Source organism: Aethalodelphis obliquidens, unplaced genomic scaffold (assembly GCF_003676395.1).
Source record: "Aethalodelphis obliquidens isolate GAN/ISIS:26980383/991018 unplaced genomic scaffold, ASM367639v1 scaffold3, whole genome shotgun sequence".
NCBI classification, from domain to species: domain Eukaryota; kingdom Metazoa; phylum Chordata; class Mammalia; order Artiodactyla; family Delphinidae; genus Aethalodelphis; species Aethalodelphis obliquidens.
Window position 1 is genome coordinate 77,366,411 of NW_020837947.1, and position 17,878 is coordinate 77,384,288.

Genomic DNA, 17,878 nt, shown 5'->3' on the forward strand with positions numbered 1-17,878 from the left:
TTTTTTTGCGGTACGCGGGCCTCTCACTGTTGTGGCCTCTCCCATTGCGGAGCACAGGCTCCGGACGCTCAGGCTCAGCGGCCATGGCTCACGGGCCCAGCCGCTCCGCGACATGTGGGATCTTCCCGGACCGGGGCACGAACCCATGTCCCCTGCATCGGCAGGCGGACTCTCACCCACTGCACCACCAGGGAAGCCCAACAGTTAGTTTTTATTGGCTGGTGCTCTGGCAATCTGTTGGGTAGCTCTAGATGTTGGTTATTTTACTTGATGAAAGTTTGTACCTGGGTCCAATAACCAAAATATGTACTTTTTATTTATTAGAATGAAAACACTTGAATGTCAAAAAATATGTGTTTGGTATCTTATGGAGGGAAAAGAACAAGAAGAAATAAAGTGTTCCGAAACTTAGGACAGGGTCAGACAATGATGCCTGAAATTTGAAATGCTCTGAGAAAGCTGACGGAAAATTCAGAGTAAAACCAAAGTTCATTTCTTTTAAGGAAGCACAGATTTTATTGTTGTAGTGTGACCACACTGTGAGTTCCTAACTCTTTTATGGCTAACCACACTGGTTCACAGTTTTAGGTTTATCTATGAACCTAAGTACCCAGCATGTAACTCTGTCACCTCAAGATGTGATTCCTACATTTTAACTTATGACAGACCACTGTCCTCTTAAGATTCAGAACTTGTGGCTGAAAGAGGCATAAATGCAATTAAATAATTTTTTTCCTAATCACTCATTAACTAAAAAAGGAGAAAAATGGGCTAGGTGAGAAATGAATTAATATGGAGAAATTATTTTTAATGTGGAATATTATGAAGATGGTCAGTTTATGGACATACAAAAGGCATCGTGTCAGCTTGCCCAGAACATATGCTTTAAGAAGTAGGGCATTACAGAGTATTGAGTAGAGTTCCCTGTGCTATACATATGGGAAAAGAATCTAAAAAAGAGTAGATATGTATATGTATAACTGATTCACTTTGCTGTACAGCAGAAAGTAGCACAACATTGTAAATCAACTCTACTCCAATAAAAATTAAAAAAAGAAAAAGTAGGGCAGCGTTATATTCCAGAAGTACTAGCAGTGTGGTACTAGGACACGAAACCTCAAGAGACAGTCTATGCCCTCTGTCAAAATCCATGGAGGAGTTGCTTCTCTTCTGTCCAAGAGCTGATTTTTTTTTAAACATCTTTATTGGAGTATAATTGCTTTACAATGGTGTGTTAGTTTCTGCTGTATAACAAAGTGAAGCAGCTATACATATACATATGTCCCCATATCACCTCCCTCTTGTGTCTCCCTCCCACCCTCCCTATCCCACCCCTCTAGGTGGTCACAAAGCACCGAGCTGATCTCCCTGTGCTATGTGGCTGCTTCCCACTAGCTAACTATTTTACATTTGGTAGTGTATATATGTCCCTGCCACTCTCTCACTCCCAGCTTACCCTTCCCCCTTCCCGTGTCCTCTAGTCCATTCCAAGAGCTGATTATTAAGCCCCTTTTCCTACCTTCAGGAAGATAGTGCTATTAAATGGTCTCAGACAAAAAACCATTAATTCTGCTTCAGAGATTCCCCCAGAACAATGACTGACTCAACCCTAGAAGGACACATGGGGCCACATTTTATGTCTAACAGCCTTAGAGCCAAGAAACATTTCCTTTTAATTGAATCACAATGTACGTGGCCATAAAATCTATTATTGGTTTTGTTTCGGGGAACATGTGACCTTCTGGAGATTATTTGATTTACTTGATTTTAAGGGAGGACTAGGGAAGTGTAAAAACTATTAGATACAGGGAGGGTGCAATTAAAGCCTTAAGCCATCTTGTTTATGACCTCATACTCCTGATGTTGGAAATTAAATATATTTAGTAAGATTTACTCCCTTTAAATTACGTCCCTAGATACAAGTTTTATCACCCTAAAATCATTATATAGTTTTATAATTATCCATGTGCTTAGAAAAAATGATTTATTACCAGTAGGATGAAAGACCACTTGGCAATTTCCCAGACTTTTGTGACTTTATCCGATTATAAATCATCTATTACTGCTTACATAATGGGTCTTTAGTGTTTGCTATTTTGAGGTCATTCTTAAATTTTTCCCCTTCTAATATGTAGCCAGATTATTATAAATGGCTTCTAATACTACTCATGATGAGATTCGAGCCCAAAGATTTAAAATATCCTCTATTTCTGGTGAGAAATCCTTATTAATTAATTAATTTTGTTTCATCCAACAGAGATCTACATCCCAATGGCCTCCCCACTTCGTATACGATTATATTACTATTCAGACTTCTCCCAGAAACTCCCAATGACCCTTTCGCAATTTGGCAGATCACAGACAGAGACTACAAACCACAAGTTGGGGTGATTGCAGATCGTAAGGATTATAATTTATCTTATTTTAAGGCACATGCATGCATATTTTTGATTATGTTTTTCCTTTTCTCTTTCTTTAAGAACCTTCTGGATATATATATATATATATATATATATATATATATATTTACTTGATTATGCTTTTATGTTTAAAGTTTTAAAAATATATCAGTAAATATTTGAATTACATTTTATCTTAACTGAAATTATTAATTGTTTTAGAGAATTCTCCAACAAGAATTAATACTTTCAATATAGAGTGTCCATGCATTTGATTTAATAACAATTATGTGTTGATTACAGCTTCTAGCAAGACATTATCATTCTTTAACAAGGATACAAGGGGTGAGGTACAAACTATTACATTTGACACAGAGGAAGTGAAGACATTATTCTATGGAAGTTTTCATAAGGTAAAAATAAATATTTATAGAAAAAAGTTATTTGTAGAAAAACGTATATGACTTAAAATTTAAACTAATTTATTATTTATTAAAATGTCATGTTAAACTGGTGGAAACATAGCCATGTCTTTTAAAAATAATACCTTATTTCAAAGAATTTGATTAATTCAGAGAAGGAAATTTAAAACGATAGTTCTACTAACCATGAGATAACTACTATTAACATTTCAATGTATTTTCAATGCTAATGTCTTTTCAGAATATGAGTCGTGTACTATATACAATATTGTATGCCCATTTTTCTACCTACCATTTTACTTTGAACCTTTATGTCATTTTGTTTCAAAAGCTTAATTTTTGTGGATTGTATTTAATTGATCAAATTATTTATTCTTTTATAGAGAATAGTAAGCTGCTTCTGCCTGCTTGTTTATTGAAAAGTTACAAACATGCCAGTCCAAAAGTTATCAACTATCAAAATAATTAAGATAACTGTTTACTAAATTAACTTCTGCATGAACACATTTACAACTTCTCTAAAAAAATCTTATTAAAAGTTCTAAGATAAATTCTTAGGGGATTATCTATTCTTGATGATCTTAATTTTTTAAATCTCAACATCGAGGATAAATAGAAACTTGCTGTCAGGAAAATTAACTTACAGGTAAGAGTGCTGAAGTTGGCAGCGTTAGAAATGAAAAGCACCGTCTAGGTTAGGAGTGGATTTTTTTTTTTTTTTTTTTTTTTTTTTTTTGCGGAACGCGGGTCTCTCACTGTTGTGGCCTCTCCCCTTGCGGAGCACAGGCTCCAGACGCGCAGGCTCAGCGGCCATGGCTCCCGGGCCCAGCCGCTCCGCGGCATGTGGGATCTTCCCAGACTGGGGCACGAACCCGTGTCCCCTGCATCGGCAGGCGGACTCTCAACCACTGCGCCACCAGGGAAGCCCAGGAGTGGACTTTTTAATGGAATTTCTTCATCCACTGGATCAAGTTAACAGGAGGAAGACTACTTGTCGTGCAAGTGGTCTAAAATTTCCCCAGTGTAGCTCTCAGAAAGTTAGTCCCCGTACACAGAAGACATATATTTCTAGTTCAATGTGATTCTCAAGTGAAAATTGAAGAACGACCCTGTACTTGGGTAGATTTAGCTGAATTTCTTGCTGATTCCCTTCCTGAGAATCTTGGCTTCTTTCCAGAATGTTCCTCTTATTCATGAATCAGATTCTTGGTGAGGATGACAAGGGACTCTCTTCATGGGGCTCGGGGAGGCCTCAGCATGCACATTAGTGAGAAGCAAAAAGCAATGATGGAAACACAGAGATCTCTGAGAATAAAGGCCTATTTGCTTAACAGTTTACAGACTTTCCTGGTAAGGTCCAGCAAAATAAATGCCTCATTGGGAAAGCAGATTCTAGACAGATATTACTGGCTTCAACTTCTCCTTGTCCGATAATAGATGTTGAATCTGGCAAAGTTCTTAGGAACTTTTTTTTGGCTCATTGATACACCTATTAAACTTACGCTTGAATAACTTGCCCAAAAAGGCTATTTTATTTTTCTTCCATACCCACTGAAGATATTAGAAATTCAGCCCTCTATTAACCAACGGATAACCATTTAGGAGCTATTATTAATAATATAACTATTATTAATTTCCAACTTTCATTGAGTGCTTCATTTTACTGAGCAAAATAAGGCAGTATTTTGAAGAGGTCAAGAGTGACAGTCATTAATTATTGCAAATCAAGATAATTATTTTTTGATATTCCCTTCTTAATTTGGCTTTATAGAGAGAGGTATTTGTATTCTTAGGTTTTACATAATGCCTCTTCTTTCCTGTTCTCACAAGTGTTCTTTTCTCCTCAAATTCTCTACCTTCTTTTTGCATAATGTCTTTCTTTGTTTTTACTTCCTCCTCTACTTTTTCATTATACTGTTTTCCCTCCTTCATTACCCCACACCGTTCTTCTGACCTACCCTCATTTATCCTATCTATTCAAGTACCAAGTGCGATCACTATTGGCTACTTACATTCCACTGATCCAAGAATTCGAACACTCTTCTCTCATTTTCCATGTAATTCGGGAACTGAAGTTCTTCAATCCTTGAGATAAGAACAAGTAGTTCTCTGATAGCAGCAAATTAGTGAGAATAACATACAGGGGGCTCTTGGGAGAGATGGGGATAGCTTAAGTAAGGAATGGCAGACAACTACTGCTTCTGGAGAATTCTCTTGAAGCGTTTTCTATGTCTCCATCCTGTTGTAACAGATGACATAGATTCAAGAGAGAGATATCTAATGAGACAAAGAAGTGGAATAGATGACAAATAAGGTTTTAGGGAATGGGAGACCTTGGGAAGGGTGATGAGTTTACAAGGGTGTTCCTATTTCTTTCTACTGGTCTGTGACCAACAATGCTTCCCAGTTGGGAAAGAGTCCCTAAATACTTGGGACAATTGTAACAGATGACATAGATTCAAGAGAGAAATTTGTAATGCGACAAAGAGGCGGAATAGATGAAAAATAAGGCTTTAGGGAATGGCAGACCTTGGGAAGGGTGATGAGTTGACAAGAGTGTTCCTATTTCTTTCTACTGGTCTGTGACCAACAATCCTTCCCAGTTGGGAAAGAGTCCCTAAATACTTGGGACAATGGTCTCCAGATAAAAGCCGCTCTGAAATGTAATTATGCGTGTGTTTAAAATGCAATGAAACACACTGAAGAGATTGTAGCAAAGTATATTTTTAGCATGTGTTTCTTTCTGGTTAGCATTGAATGACAAGTGTATTTGGAATAACTTTGTTTCAAAAATTGAAAGTTTTGATTTTGAAATAGTTTTTCTGGATACGATGATTTTTCAAATAGTTTGTGAATGTTTGCTTCTCAGATTGTTCATATAAGAGCCAACAAATAAGTTTTAGTTCTTATTAGATAATAAATATCTTGGGAATGTTTGTATGGTGTTCTTCTTGAATTTAGTATTAGATGATTGCCCTAGGGGTATTTAAAATTATTTTTAGTAAGCCATATATCACTTTTATATAAAAGCAATATATAATTCATACTTACCACTTATAGATGCACTAAATTAGTGTTTTGGTGGTGATTCTATGTGGAAAAAAATATTTACTGCTTAAAAAAATCTCTAGAGATTGTCTTATGCTTATTTACTCAAAGCATTTAAGGGAATTTCTGTTCCTTAACTTGGAGCCAAACTTTTCAAAGTAATCATCATGGGCTTACTTGAGTATTTGGGCTGTGATAAGTGGAAACTATGAGTATAACTATAAAGTCAAAGATTACCCACAGCCATTCTTTACATGACTGAAATACAGATGTTTTCTTAATTATCCGTACTAATAGATTTTTTGAGATTCTGAGTGTCTTCAATATCAGATAAAAAACTAAATCAACAAGATTCTTTTCTTATAAGGAAATTGAATCTTGAATCTATTGATTTCCAGAGCTGAATCTCTATAAAAGACACGTGCCAGCTCTTTCCTATGTTAGGTATCTACATGGTGTGTAAGATCTGTTTGGCAGGGATTAGCGACTAACAAATTAAAAATGGAATTTAGCGAAATCAGTGGAAGACATTCGAGGCTCCTTTGTCCTGAGTATAATAACATATTAATGATTTATTTACTTGTATTTGAATAGCTCATTTTTTGTAATTTATTCTTAAATACTTACTATAAAATATTGGCTCTGTTCCCTGTGTTGTACAATATATCCTTGTAGCATATTTTATACATAATAGTTTATACCCCTTAGTCCCCTACCCCTATTTTGCTGTATCCCTATCCTGCCCCTCCGCTTGCCTCTCCCCACTGGTAACCACTAGTTTGTTCTCTACATCTGTTGAGTCTGCTTCTTTTCTGAATAGCTCTTTATAGTTTACAGAAGCATCTCATCTACTACAATATCTCTGGCCATCTCAGGAAGAGTACAGAGTGGCGAAAATAAGAAATTATGCAAGTGTATAATAGCTGAAGGAAACTGAGACCCAGAAAGGTTAAGTGGTTCATTTAATTTGACGCTGTTAATAAATGACATTAACACGGCAACCTGGTGCTTGGATTTTTAGTCCATGCCTCTTGACTTGGGACAAGAATAGCTTTAAGAACACATTTTTTTAAAACTGTGATCTGAAATATGTAGGAGCCAGGTTGTTCTGGGTAGAAATTTTGTAATGGAAACAAATGATCTTTTTAGGTTCATATCGTAGTGACCTCCAAAAGTGTTAAGATTTACATTGACTGCTATGAAATTATAGAGAAGGACATCAGGGAAGCTGGAAATATCACAACTGATGGTTATGAAATTCTTGGAAAACTACTTAAAGGGGAGAGGAAATCAGCCACGGTAAGTAACACATTTTTATTTTTCTTGGTATCTTGTATTAAGATTGAAATGACATTTTTAAAAGTAATCAGTGAAGTTTTCTTCCTCGGTGAGTTTTAAATTGTTTTATTTCTTGGTTAGATTGAAAGGCTGGAAAAGTTACACTGAGAAAATATGCTACTGACAAAACATGATAATGGGCTTTACTGCTAGAAACAAATTAAGTTGTCAAGGCACCAGAGAACATCATGTAGTCGACTTGAAACTGAATCAAACTGGAGAGGTCAACACAAATAGTTGCCAGGATAATCAGTGAAATCTAACCAACTCATTTTTTGTTCTTCAAAGGTAGTAACTGTTAATAAAAATGTGTGCACTCAGGACACTACACATTTGTGGACACTGGCTGTGACCGTCACAGACTTGCTGTCCCCTCACTGGGGGGGTCACATCTGCCTCAGAAGGAAGATGAGTGTAGTCGGTCAGCCACCCCTCACTCACAAGTGTCACTGGCTCAAGTTGGAGGCGGGGGCTTGCCAACCCTTTTACAACGCTACTTAGTAGTAAAATTTTCAACCTAAGGTTTTCACTGTACCAGGTTAATTAAGTTCATATTAAATGTTGACCAATAATAACATTGTTCTAAAAGCAAGACTAATAGCCTTGGCTTCTGTTATTTTTAAAATTGCATTTACTGAATGTAGCTTTCTTCCACGGATAGGATTTTCTTCTTCTTGATTCAAAAGTGAAATTTTTATTCCACAATGTAGAACCAAAGAGGGCAAATTTAATATAATTGTGATTAAAATCATTTATTGAATATTGGATTTGATATTTAAATAGAACAATTACATTAGTTTATAAAAGAATGGCTGCAGCTAAACAATCTTTATCAAAAGAGCTCTATTTTTTTAAATGTAGAAAGATAGAAAATATATATTATATTGAAATAGTTAAGCTGAAGGTAATCATAAAATTATCAGTTAGTCCCTAGGTAAGAATTTATGAAAAGAAGGGCATCAATTTTAGAATAAGTGAGGAATATTTTTTTTTAATGTTACTTTTCTGCAAGGGTGGACTTTTAAAAGTTGATTTAAATGTGTGTAGTCTTCAAATTCAGAATTAAATACATTCTTAGTTTTTAAGTAAATGTTTTCTTAAAAAAACCCAAAACTCAATCAAACATTTCATTTTAGCCAAGGAAGTGGATCAGAAGTGGGAATATCACGTATGCATTTTGCTTTACTATCGCTTTCTCTCAGGCATAGGTTTTTCTGTTCTTATGAAGTAAGGATCCCATTGCTTTCATTGCCTGTTCCCTCAAGAGCGTCTCTGTGAGAAGTTGGCAGAGGTTAAAATGTGGAAACGTTAATATGAAATGTTTTCACGCATCTTTAGCTCATGTTGCTGTTGGTTGTTTGCAGTTCCAAATCCAGAATTTTGATATTGTCTGCAGTCCAGTGTGGACCAGTAGAGACAGATGCTGTGATATTCCTTCCAGGGTAAGTAAAACAGAATGGAATTCTGTGGTGGTGTTAAGAGTCCCCGAGGAATAAGGGATGTGGGCGTGGATGGCTTGGGAGAGCAAGTAGCCCTCTGCAGCTGCATCTCCAGGATGGAGCCAGGGACACGCAAAGTGTGTGTGCTCATCAGCGACCACAGCTCAGGCTGGGGACCCCTCCCTCGAAAGTCCAGAATGTAGAGAACCACATCTGGAAATCCTCCCTGCCAGCCAGGGTGGTTATGCATAGTCAGAAAAGTCCAGCTGAATCAGTGTGTCTGATAAACCCACTTATCGCAGAGTCCTTCCTATTGCTTGTAAAATACCAGCATTTTACAGGATAAGCCATCACCTCTCTGGATATCTAAGTAGAAATAACCGTATTTCTTTTCAAGATGATGGCTTTTACCCATAGTATCTGTGTAGGTTGTAATAATTACAAAGGTGAATGCTGATGATGGATTTGAAGCTTTAGGCTAACAGTGAGCTGCACGTACCCACGGGATGAGTATGCGTTATTTATTCAACAGATACTTACCGAGCACCTGTTGTAAGCCAGGCACTATCCTATGTGCCGGGGTTACAGCGGTGAAAGGGAATATTCTAGTGAAAGGCAGGGGGAGAGGAGGAATGAACAAGTAGGTATACAGTACGTTATAGAGTGAAAAGTCCTTGCGTGAAAACACGCCAGGGTACAGGGAGAGATAGCCAGGTGAGTACCCTCAGCCGTCAGTGATAAGGGGAGATTTAAACAGAGACCTGAGTGAAGTGAGAGGACACACTATGTGGATAATGGAGATAGAGACTTCCAGCCAGAGGGGACTGTAAGTGCAAAGGCCCTAAGGCGGCAAGGTGCCCTAAACATCTGAGAGGCATGAAGGGGATGAGGGAGCGCTGGGGCAGAGTGAAGGGCAGTGGGAGGGGCACGGTGGTGTGCTGCTGCTTGGCAGTGCATGTAAGCCCCTGTAGGCCTGGAAAGGATTTTAGATTTTGTTCTGAAGGAAATGGGCCTCCATATCTGAGATACTCAGCCTTTCCCTAACGCCAGACTAGAGAAAATTGGATTAAATAACCAATGGTCTTGATGATAGTTTTGTAAACATATTTTTGTTGTGTGAGGTTTCCTAAAGCAAAACATAAAATAAAGACGTCAGGAGCAAAGCAAGATTCAACGTAAGACTGTTTGTAATCATAGCTAAAAATTATTTCTTCAAGTTGGGAAATAGATTCCCTTGTGTATATAAGATTAGTGAGCATGGGGGATGGGAAGCTGTTTTTACCATCAATTCATAGATAAATATTCTTTGCAAAATTTCAGAGAGATGAAGCAAAATGCCCCAGTCTTCCAAATGCTTGCACGTGTACGCAGGACAGCATTGGACCTCCAGGACCACCAGGCCCTGCGGTAAGGAAACAAATAGTTCCTCTAGTTTTTCCTGGTAAATCTTGGGCATGATCACCCTTTGGCCGGTATGTCATGCGTAAGAAGCTCCCAGCCACTGGTGTGTTCTAGGGCAGAACAAGCTGCATTGCACACCATGTTTGTAGCGTGTTTTGAGATCTGAAGTGGAGTAAATCAAGAAGAAAATTTGAACACATCTGAACACATTTCTCTAGCCACACAAGAATGAATGATATCGGCTAGCATTCAAGAGCTTTTCTCTTAAAGATATGAATTTGGGTCTCTCTCTGGAATCACTTGATTTTGAAAATTCCTTTGTTTCCTGACGCTTCTCGTACGTATGTTATGGAGCCGTGGTTGAGAGGCTGGCCCAACAACAACTTGTTTAGAACCTAGCATATGTGTATGTTATTAGCAAACATATCATAGAATAACATAGAGGATAATATACATATGTGATGATATCATAAACTCTGGGTGAAAGTGTTGGTGTTAGGAATAACTTGAGTGGGAAGACTGACCAGGTCTATTCATGGGTGGAGGGGAGACCAAGAAAATGCAATGCAAAACATTGAAGAGTACACTCATGTGTCTCATTAATCAATGTGGACTCCCCGATTTAGTCAATCTAACATCTGACCTGGGCTGGTTTTTCAGAATAGAAGTGATACCTTTAAGCTCTATTGAACTCTTTTAAGAAAATGGTGAATTAACATACGAACAGTTCAGAGAGCCTCAGAACACCAGATTTTACTATACATGGGTCATAGCGAATAATGTAAATTGATTTTAAGTTAATTACAAACTAGCTCCACATATACGGAATCAAAATGTCTCTGGAATTACCAGTGGTCCTGATGATTTTGTAAACATATTTTTGTGATGTGAGTTTTCCTAAAGCAAAACATAAAATAAAGATATTAAAGAGCAAAGCAAGATTCAACATAAGACTATTTGCAATTAACAGTGACTTACCTGATTTATATTTGTAATCATAAAATTATATGCTGGATGTGACTTAGATGTTCTTGAGAAGTAGGGACTTTTTTTCCTCTAATTGTATGATAACATTGTTGGATCTCACTATCATGTTTATTTCATCTTTGTTCAGTGGTCTCTGAATTCCTGTTACTAAACTACATGTTCTGAGATTTTGAGAGATTCTTTTTGCATATTATTTTCCCTGAAGAATGCATTCATATAATTCCAAAACAGATTTTTCTCCTTAAAAATACTTAACTATAGTATTTAAGTAATGCTTGTTTTTTTCCCAGTAAACCTCAAATTTTCAAATAACTTCAAAATTTGCTAACAATTAAGAAAAGTTCAGAATGTAAAAATGAGATCCTTAGAATGTACAAAGTTTCGAAATTCTCTTTCCCCACACATTTGTAGGATATAAAGTATTTACTTCCATATTTTATAAATAACTGTATTATCTGGAGAATGCACTGCTTCTCGAAGCAACTTTTATATATCAACTTCTTCCTACTTTCCTGTGTTCACTCTAAAATGTACTCTTACTATGTATTTTAGGGAGGACCTGGTGCTAAAGGTCCCAGAGGTGAAAGAGGTATCAGTGGGGCAATTGTAAGTATATTTTAGAGTGCATTTTTATTTTCACCTGTATGTTAAAGTCTGGTTATTCAAATTTCTACAACTTGAGCAAGTTGATTCAAGTTTAGTGTGCCTTAGGCAATATAATTATCTCTGTCTTGTCTCTGGGTGTCAAAATGATGGATTAGGCTAGCCAGATAAAGAATGTACCGGGCATCTCACTGATGTAGGAATCGCACATGGGAAACCTGCAGAAGCACCTAAGGGCTCTGCTGTCACTTGGGGAAGCAGAGGGGGTGACCTGGCCATCAGTTGGAAGACCCCACAGGGAGCAGGGTCCTGCTGGGGACGGTTCACCTGTCTCAGATAAATAGCTCAGCAGCCACATGTATGTTCATGGCAGGTCACCAGCCCCTTCTACCGGTTCCATACTGGTCTCCATAAGACAACTGAAGCTTCTTAGGGGAATATATTATGAAGATGATGTGTAGTTTTTGTCATACTATCACTAATGATAAGCTAACCCAGTTAGGAAAGTGAGGCTGGGGTGCTGACTGACCCAGGTCTGTCCGACTCCAAGTTTGTGCCTTTTCCACCTAGACACACTGCAAAGAAGCTCCAGCATAGACTGAACATATCTGCTCTTTCCTTGCTTGACTTATACATACGTTAGTCCCAGAAATAAGCCCAAGTCTAAGAGAAATCAGGACGAGCTTAAAAGAAATCAAATCCAGTGAATTTTTTTTTTTTTTTTTTTTTTTTTTTGCGCGATACTCAGGCCTCTCACCGTTGTGGCCTCTCCCGTTGCGGAGCACAGGCTCTGGACGCGCAGGCTCAGCGGCCGTGGCTCACGGGCCCAGCCGCTCCGCGGCATGTGGGATCTTCCCAGACCGGGGCACGAACCCGTGTCCCCTGCATCGGCAGGTGGACTCTCAACCACTGCGCCACCAGGGAAGCCCAAATCCAGTGAATTTTGAGCTTTGATCTCTGAATGAATCTAGGACTATAAATATATGAATATATTATATTCAATGTATTTTACTTCTTTTAGAAACCTACTTTTAATAGGAATTTTGGAAATATAAGTGCTCTTGTGAATTTATTGTACTTTCCAGTTGTTCTTTTAATGAGTAGCAAAGGGAAGAAAGGAATGGCATTACATGTTTTTATAGATGGATAGATTTGTAAAATGTTTGCAAAGATTATATGATTGGTGTCTTAGAGTTATGAAGACAGGCACTGGAAGGGCATTCCATGACTCTGTGCTTGTTTCTCTTCCGTGTATTTAGGGCCCCCCTGGTCCTCGTGGAGATTCAGGTCCTCCTGGTCCCCAGGGTCCGCCAGGCCCCCAGGGACCCAACGGCCTCTCTATTCCAGGAGAACAAGTAAGCACAAAGCTTTCTGTATGAAATTAACGTTGGTGGATTAACGTTGAGTTTAACTGGAACATTTTTTTATTCTATTTCGCCAAACTCAAATGTTTTCTCAGAGAACTCAACAAATTTTAGTCATTGAGAAGACTTCCTATGACTGTAATTTCAGATATGTAAATACTGTATGTAATAATACGTAACTGTGTAGGGAAAATTGTTGCTAATTATTTGACCTTTAAAAAATTTTTTTACTAAGTAATGCAAATATCCTTCAACATCCTGAAAGCTTTGATACTGCTTTGAGTCTGTGGCAGCCCCGGGGTCCTTTTCTAATGTTTATGACTTCAAGGCAAGCTTGCATTATTTATCTACATCATTACTTCTATAAAAAGTTTTAATAACATGTTTACCTTTTGTTCCAAATGCTAATCTGAACTTATAAAGAGGTGTTTTATCTTTAAAGGCTCATATTTTATTTAACTACTTTTTTCTATACTTTAAAACATACAGTAAATGAATAAGAATACAGATAATTTCATAGTTTTAAGTTTAGTTCTAAACTCCTTTTTAAAGTTGCCATAATAGAAGACACATACATCCTTTTGGCATTTAGAGGAAAAACAATCTGTATCAGATATCACTAGAAATGAAACATTTGAAGGGCTAGGACTTTTTCACTCAAAAGGGTTGAATGCATCTAACTTTTAGCTTCTTATGTCCAAAAGGGAGATTTAGGGGCTTTTAACTTTTCTTATTATTGCTACTAAATGAAGTTTATCAGCTTTAATTAATTCAGATTTGCCTGTGTAACAAGTGTCTTCTAGCATGTAGTTATAAAGACCAAAATTATGTTACAGTGTTTCATTGAATATCTATTAAAATGAGCACCAAATTAAATATATTAAATAAAACAGTTTTCCCTTCAACTTCTATTTCTATGAAAATCCCTATGTTCAATTAGGTTCTTTCAAAGGAGACATATTCTCCCATGATTATATAAAATTATCCCATCACATGATAAGTGGAAATTATAACAGCATTTGTAGTTTAAAAAGTGAACATCAGTCCCTCCAATAATTGATTCACCTCCCATCACAAATATGCTTCACTGGATTTATGAAGTGACAGAGATCTCAGGAAGGCTCACGTCTTTCCTTTTCACTTAATTTCTGTAAAACACCTGAGACCTGTTTTCCCGCTGTTTGCTCCAGGGTCGCCAGGGCATGAAGGGCGATGCTGGAGAGCCGGGACTTCCAGGCCGGACGGTGAGCTGTTCTTCACGCTGCCTTTTCTTTGCTGGTCAAGTGTTATTTGCATAGTTGCCCTTGTGGTGCCTCAAAAGGTGAGCCAAGGTTAAGCAGCAAAGCAGAAGTCTGGCCGTGTGCTGCACGTCATTTCCATTCCGTTGCCTGGTTAGTCTTCAAGCTTGTGCTGTTCAGTCAGGTCTGGGCTTGATGACTGAGCGAGCATCTTCCTCTTGGGCTGGCACTGGGCTTGCTTCTGAGTGTCTGTTTCCTTTCAGAGCCCCCTGCATTTTTTCCCCACACATCTTAGAGAATAACACAAATCCCTTTTCTCACACAAGAAGTTAATTACAGTGTTTCACTTGTTTGTTTCCTTTTGTGTAGGGAACCCCAGGATTACCTGGCCCACCAGGACCAATGGGCCCTCCAGGAGACAGAGTAAGTTTTCTTGGGCAGGCTGTAAGGATGTTGGAAATGATATCACATTGTTGCCTATTAATTAAGAACCCCCCATAATTCAATTTGCATGGCTGGAAATGCAGAGTTCACACATCTCACGGGAGGCAGAAAAGCTAATATCAGCGGACCAACCGATACCAGGTCAATCTCAAGGTCTATGAAACAAAATGGTGGGACTTCAAATGAGTTGTCAGAATTTTAATTTTGGAAAAATTTTTTCTTTGATCATATTTGGAAAACCAAGTCCCTAAAAGGAATTTTGGTTCATTGGAGAGAGATTCAAGAATCCTAGCAAATTGCTTTGAATCCTAAAATTAAAATCTTTGTTAGGCGGCATCTTTTACGTAACTCTAAGAATAGTCTTGATTTCCGTGGCACTTTCTATGCCGTCAGGGACATCTTTTCTACACCTTCAGAACTCAGATACCCCCTGTAGGCCTCTGTGATGGAAAGCCAACTGGAACCTAGTAGGCATCTTGCTCATTTGTGGCAGATTTCAGTTTTGCTCTTGACTTATGATGAAATCGGTGCAGGAGACCCAATCTTTTCTAGGACAAGTAAATGAGAAGCACAGTGAACATGGCTTCTGTGCTCTAATCCAATGTTACAGAAAATTTGCTTTCATAGGAGACGACGAATGCTTTAATAAACTATTTTAGAGTTGCTCAGAACCAAGGCACTAATGACTTTTCAGCATCTTCTGGTCCAGACAACAGTCTGAGAGTTGTCTAGATTCTGACTTATCAAGTTAAAACACAGGACTAGCAGCAGGGTCTCAGAGGGCCAGGGCTGTAATAGCTGTCACTAAAGGCATTGATTTGTTACCCTTAACGCCTCCCCGACATCATGGGGCAGGAGAGTTGGGTCAGTCAGATGCAGCAAAGATTTTGCCCAGATAAGTCCAGATTTGGATGATTTGCCAGTGAAAGTTATTTGCTCCAATGCCTACTCTTGAGTTTACGAGAGAGTGAGGTCAAAGAGAAAACGGTATTCTCTGGGAGTCTGGGACCCAGTGGTACTTCTATATACATATTCTTCTGACTCTTTTGAGACTGACACTTCAGTTTTCTGGAATTCTTATTTTACAATAAAGGACAATAGTGAGATTGCAAAGGTGACAAGTCAGTCTATTCCGCAATCAGGAAGTAATGATGCATACTGAATATAGTTCAATATCATGTGATAAACCATAATGGGAAAGAATATGAAAGAGAATATATATATGTGTGTGTGTGTGTGTGTGTGTGTGTAACTGAGCACTGTGCTATACAGCAGAAATTAAACACAATGTTGTAAATCAACGATAGTCCAATAAAAAAAAAAAAATGATGGGCCGCCTCTCTTGCTGCCGCTGCTACTGAAGCCCTGTTGGGCCCATCATGCAGTGCGGGCTTTGTGCAGACTCGCTGGGTGGCCAGCGCCATCCCATCAACATGTTCCTCCTGAACTGGCAGTCAGGCAGCCACCGCTGCCATCACTGTGTCCCTGAAAAGTGAGTCCCTGAAAGGACTGCGTTCTTCTAGCTCTAACCTGTGAATCCAGTCCTGGTGACGCCACCCAGGACTCTCGTGTTGAGGCTGAGGAAAGTCTTCAGGAAATCATTTGTCTTTTTCCATCACGGTCTTGTACGCCGACCTACCACTTAGTTTCCTACTGCTAGTGCTGAGAGTAGAAGGCACAGCTGAGGGAACATAAACAGTTTTGGAAAGTTAGACTTTGGGTGCAGGCATCTCCGCTGAAAACTAAAAGAAAGAAAGAAAGTTGAACCCTGTGGTGGAAGAGAAGAGAAGACAGCTCAGGAGAGCAAACCCAAGGACCATGGTGAGGAAGACATGTTACCAAGGCGGAGGTGGTAGGGACAGCAGGCATGGGTTGCCTTCAGCACAGATGATTTTCAAATGAGGCACAGCTCTGGGGACTGTCAGAAAGTAGCAAGAGAGCCACAGGTGCAGGCATGACATGCAGTATATCTGTGAAAGCAGCCATAGGTCCTCTCAGCCACCCTCCCATGGAGGGAAGCAGCAATAATTGCTACAGTTTTGAAAATGGAGAATAAAAAAAAAAATTACACTACAAAGTGCTACAGATGGCTCAGTGGTAGCCCTTCTGAGGCCATCAGAATAAAATCTGCTTCACCCCAACTTAGATATGTATTTCTTCTAAAAGAATGGTTGGTTACACCAAAGTGTCCATCCATGGATGAATGGATTAAAAAATGTGATATATATATATCATGTATATAATGGAATATTACTCTGTCTTAAAGAAGAGGGAAATCCTGTCATTTGCAACGACATGGATGAACCTTGAACTTGGAGGACATGCCAGCTGAAATAAGCCAAGCACAGAAGGATAAATACTGCATGATCTCACTTAATGTATGGACTCCTTAAAAAGTTGAGCTCATGGAGACAGAGTACAGTGGTGGTTGCCAGGGGCTGGGGAAGAGGGAGAAATGGGGAGATATTAGACAAAGGATACAGAGTTTCATGGAGATTGACGTATATACACTATTGATACTATGTATAAAATAGATAACTAATGAGAACTTATTGTGTAGGACAGGGAACTGTACTCAGTACTCTGCAGTGACCTAAATGGGAAGGAAATCCAAAAACGAGGGGATATATGTATGCGTGTAGTGGATACACTTTGCTGTACAGTAGAAACTAACACAACATTGTAAAGCAACTACACCCCAATAAAAAATTTTTTAAAAAGGATACAAAGTTTCAGTTATGCAAGATAAGTTCTGGAGATCTAATGTACAGTGTGATGACTATAGTTAATACCATATTGTGTATTTGAAATTTGCTAATAGAGTATATCTTAACTATTCTCCTACCTAAGAAAATGATAACTATGTGAGGTGATACATGTGTTAATTATCTTGATTGCGGTAATCATTTCACAACGTATACATATATCAAAACACCACATGTATGCCATAAATACATACAATTTTTATTTGCCAATTATACCCCAATAAAGCTAGAAAAAAAAGAGAAAATGGTTGATCAGGAAGTTCTTAGGATGACTGAAGGAGGATTATTCAGAGATATGATACTTACCTAAAAAAAGTGAAAAGAAAAGTGTATCTTCTACAGCAGCTGGAGGAAACTTAGATGGTAGAAATGCCATTTGAACTGTCCAAGCAATACTCCGAGCATTTCTGCTTCTTAAGTGGCTCTCAGA

General features: G+C 38.3%; 1 protein-coding gene across 3 annotated transcripts in view; it reads left to right on the top strand.

Annotated features, from left to right (window-relative positions):
- Positions 1 to 17,878, top strand: part of COL12A1 (collagen type XII alpha 1 chain) — a 114,827-nt gene that overhangs the window by 84,328 nt on the left and 12,621 nt on the right. For all 3 annotated transcript variants that reach the window (XM_027092305.1, XM_027092313.1, XM_027092322.1), the window contains 9 exons: positions 2,258 to 2,400; positions 2,703 to 2,812; positions 7,019 to 7,168; positions 8,572 to 8,649; positions 9,967 to 10,053; positions 11,587 to 11,640; positions 12,897 to 12,992; positions 14,192 to 14,245; positions 14,609 to 14,662. In XM_027092305.1, coding sequence (XP_026948106.1) covers positions 2,258 to 2,400; positions 2,703 to 2,812; positions 7,019 to 7,168; positions 8,572 to 8,649; positions 9,967 to 10,053; positions 11,587 to 11,640; positions 12,897 to 12,992; positions 14,192 to 14,245; positions 14,609 to 14,662 — 826 coding nt within the window. The remainder of the gene's footprint in view (positions 1 to 2,257; positions 2,401 to 2,702; positions 2,813 to 7,018; positions 7,169 to 8,571; positions 8,650 to 9,966; positions 10,054 to 11,586; positions 11,641 to 12,896; positions 12,993 to 14,191; positions 14,246 to 14,608; positions 14,663 to 17,878) is intronic.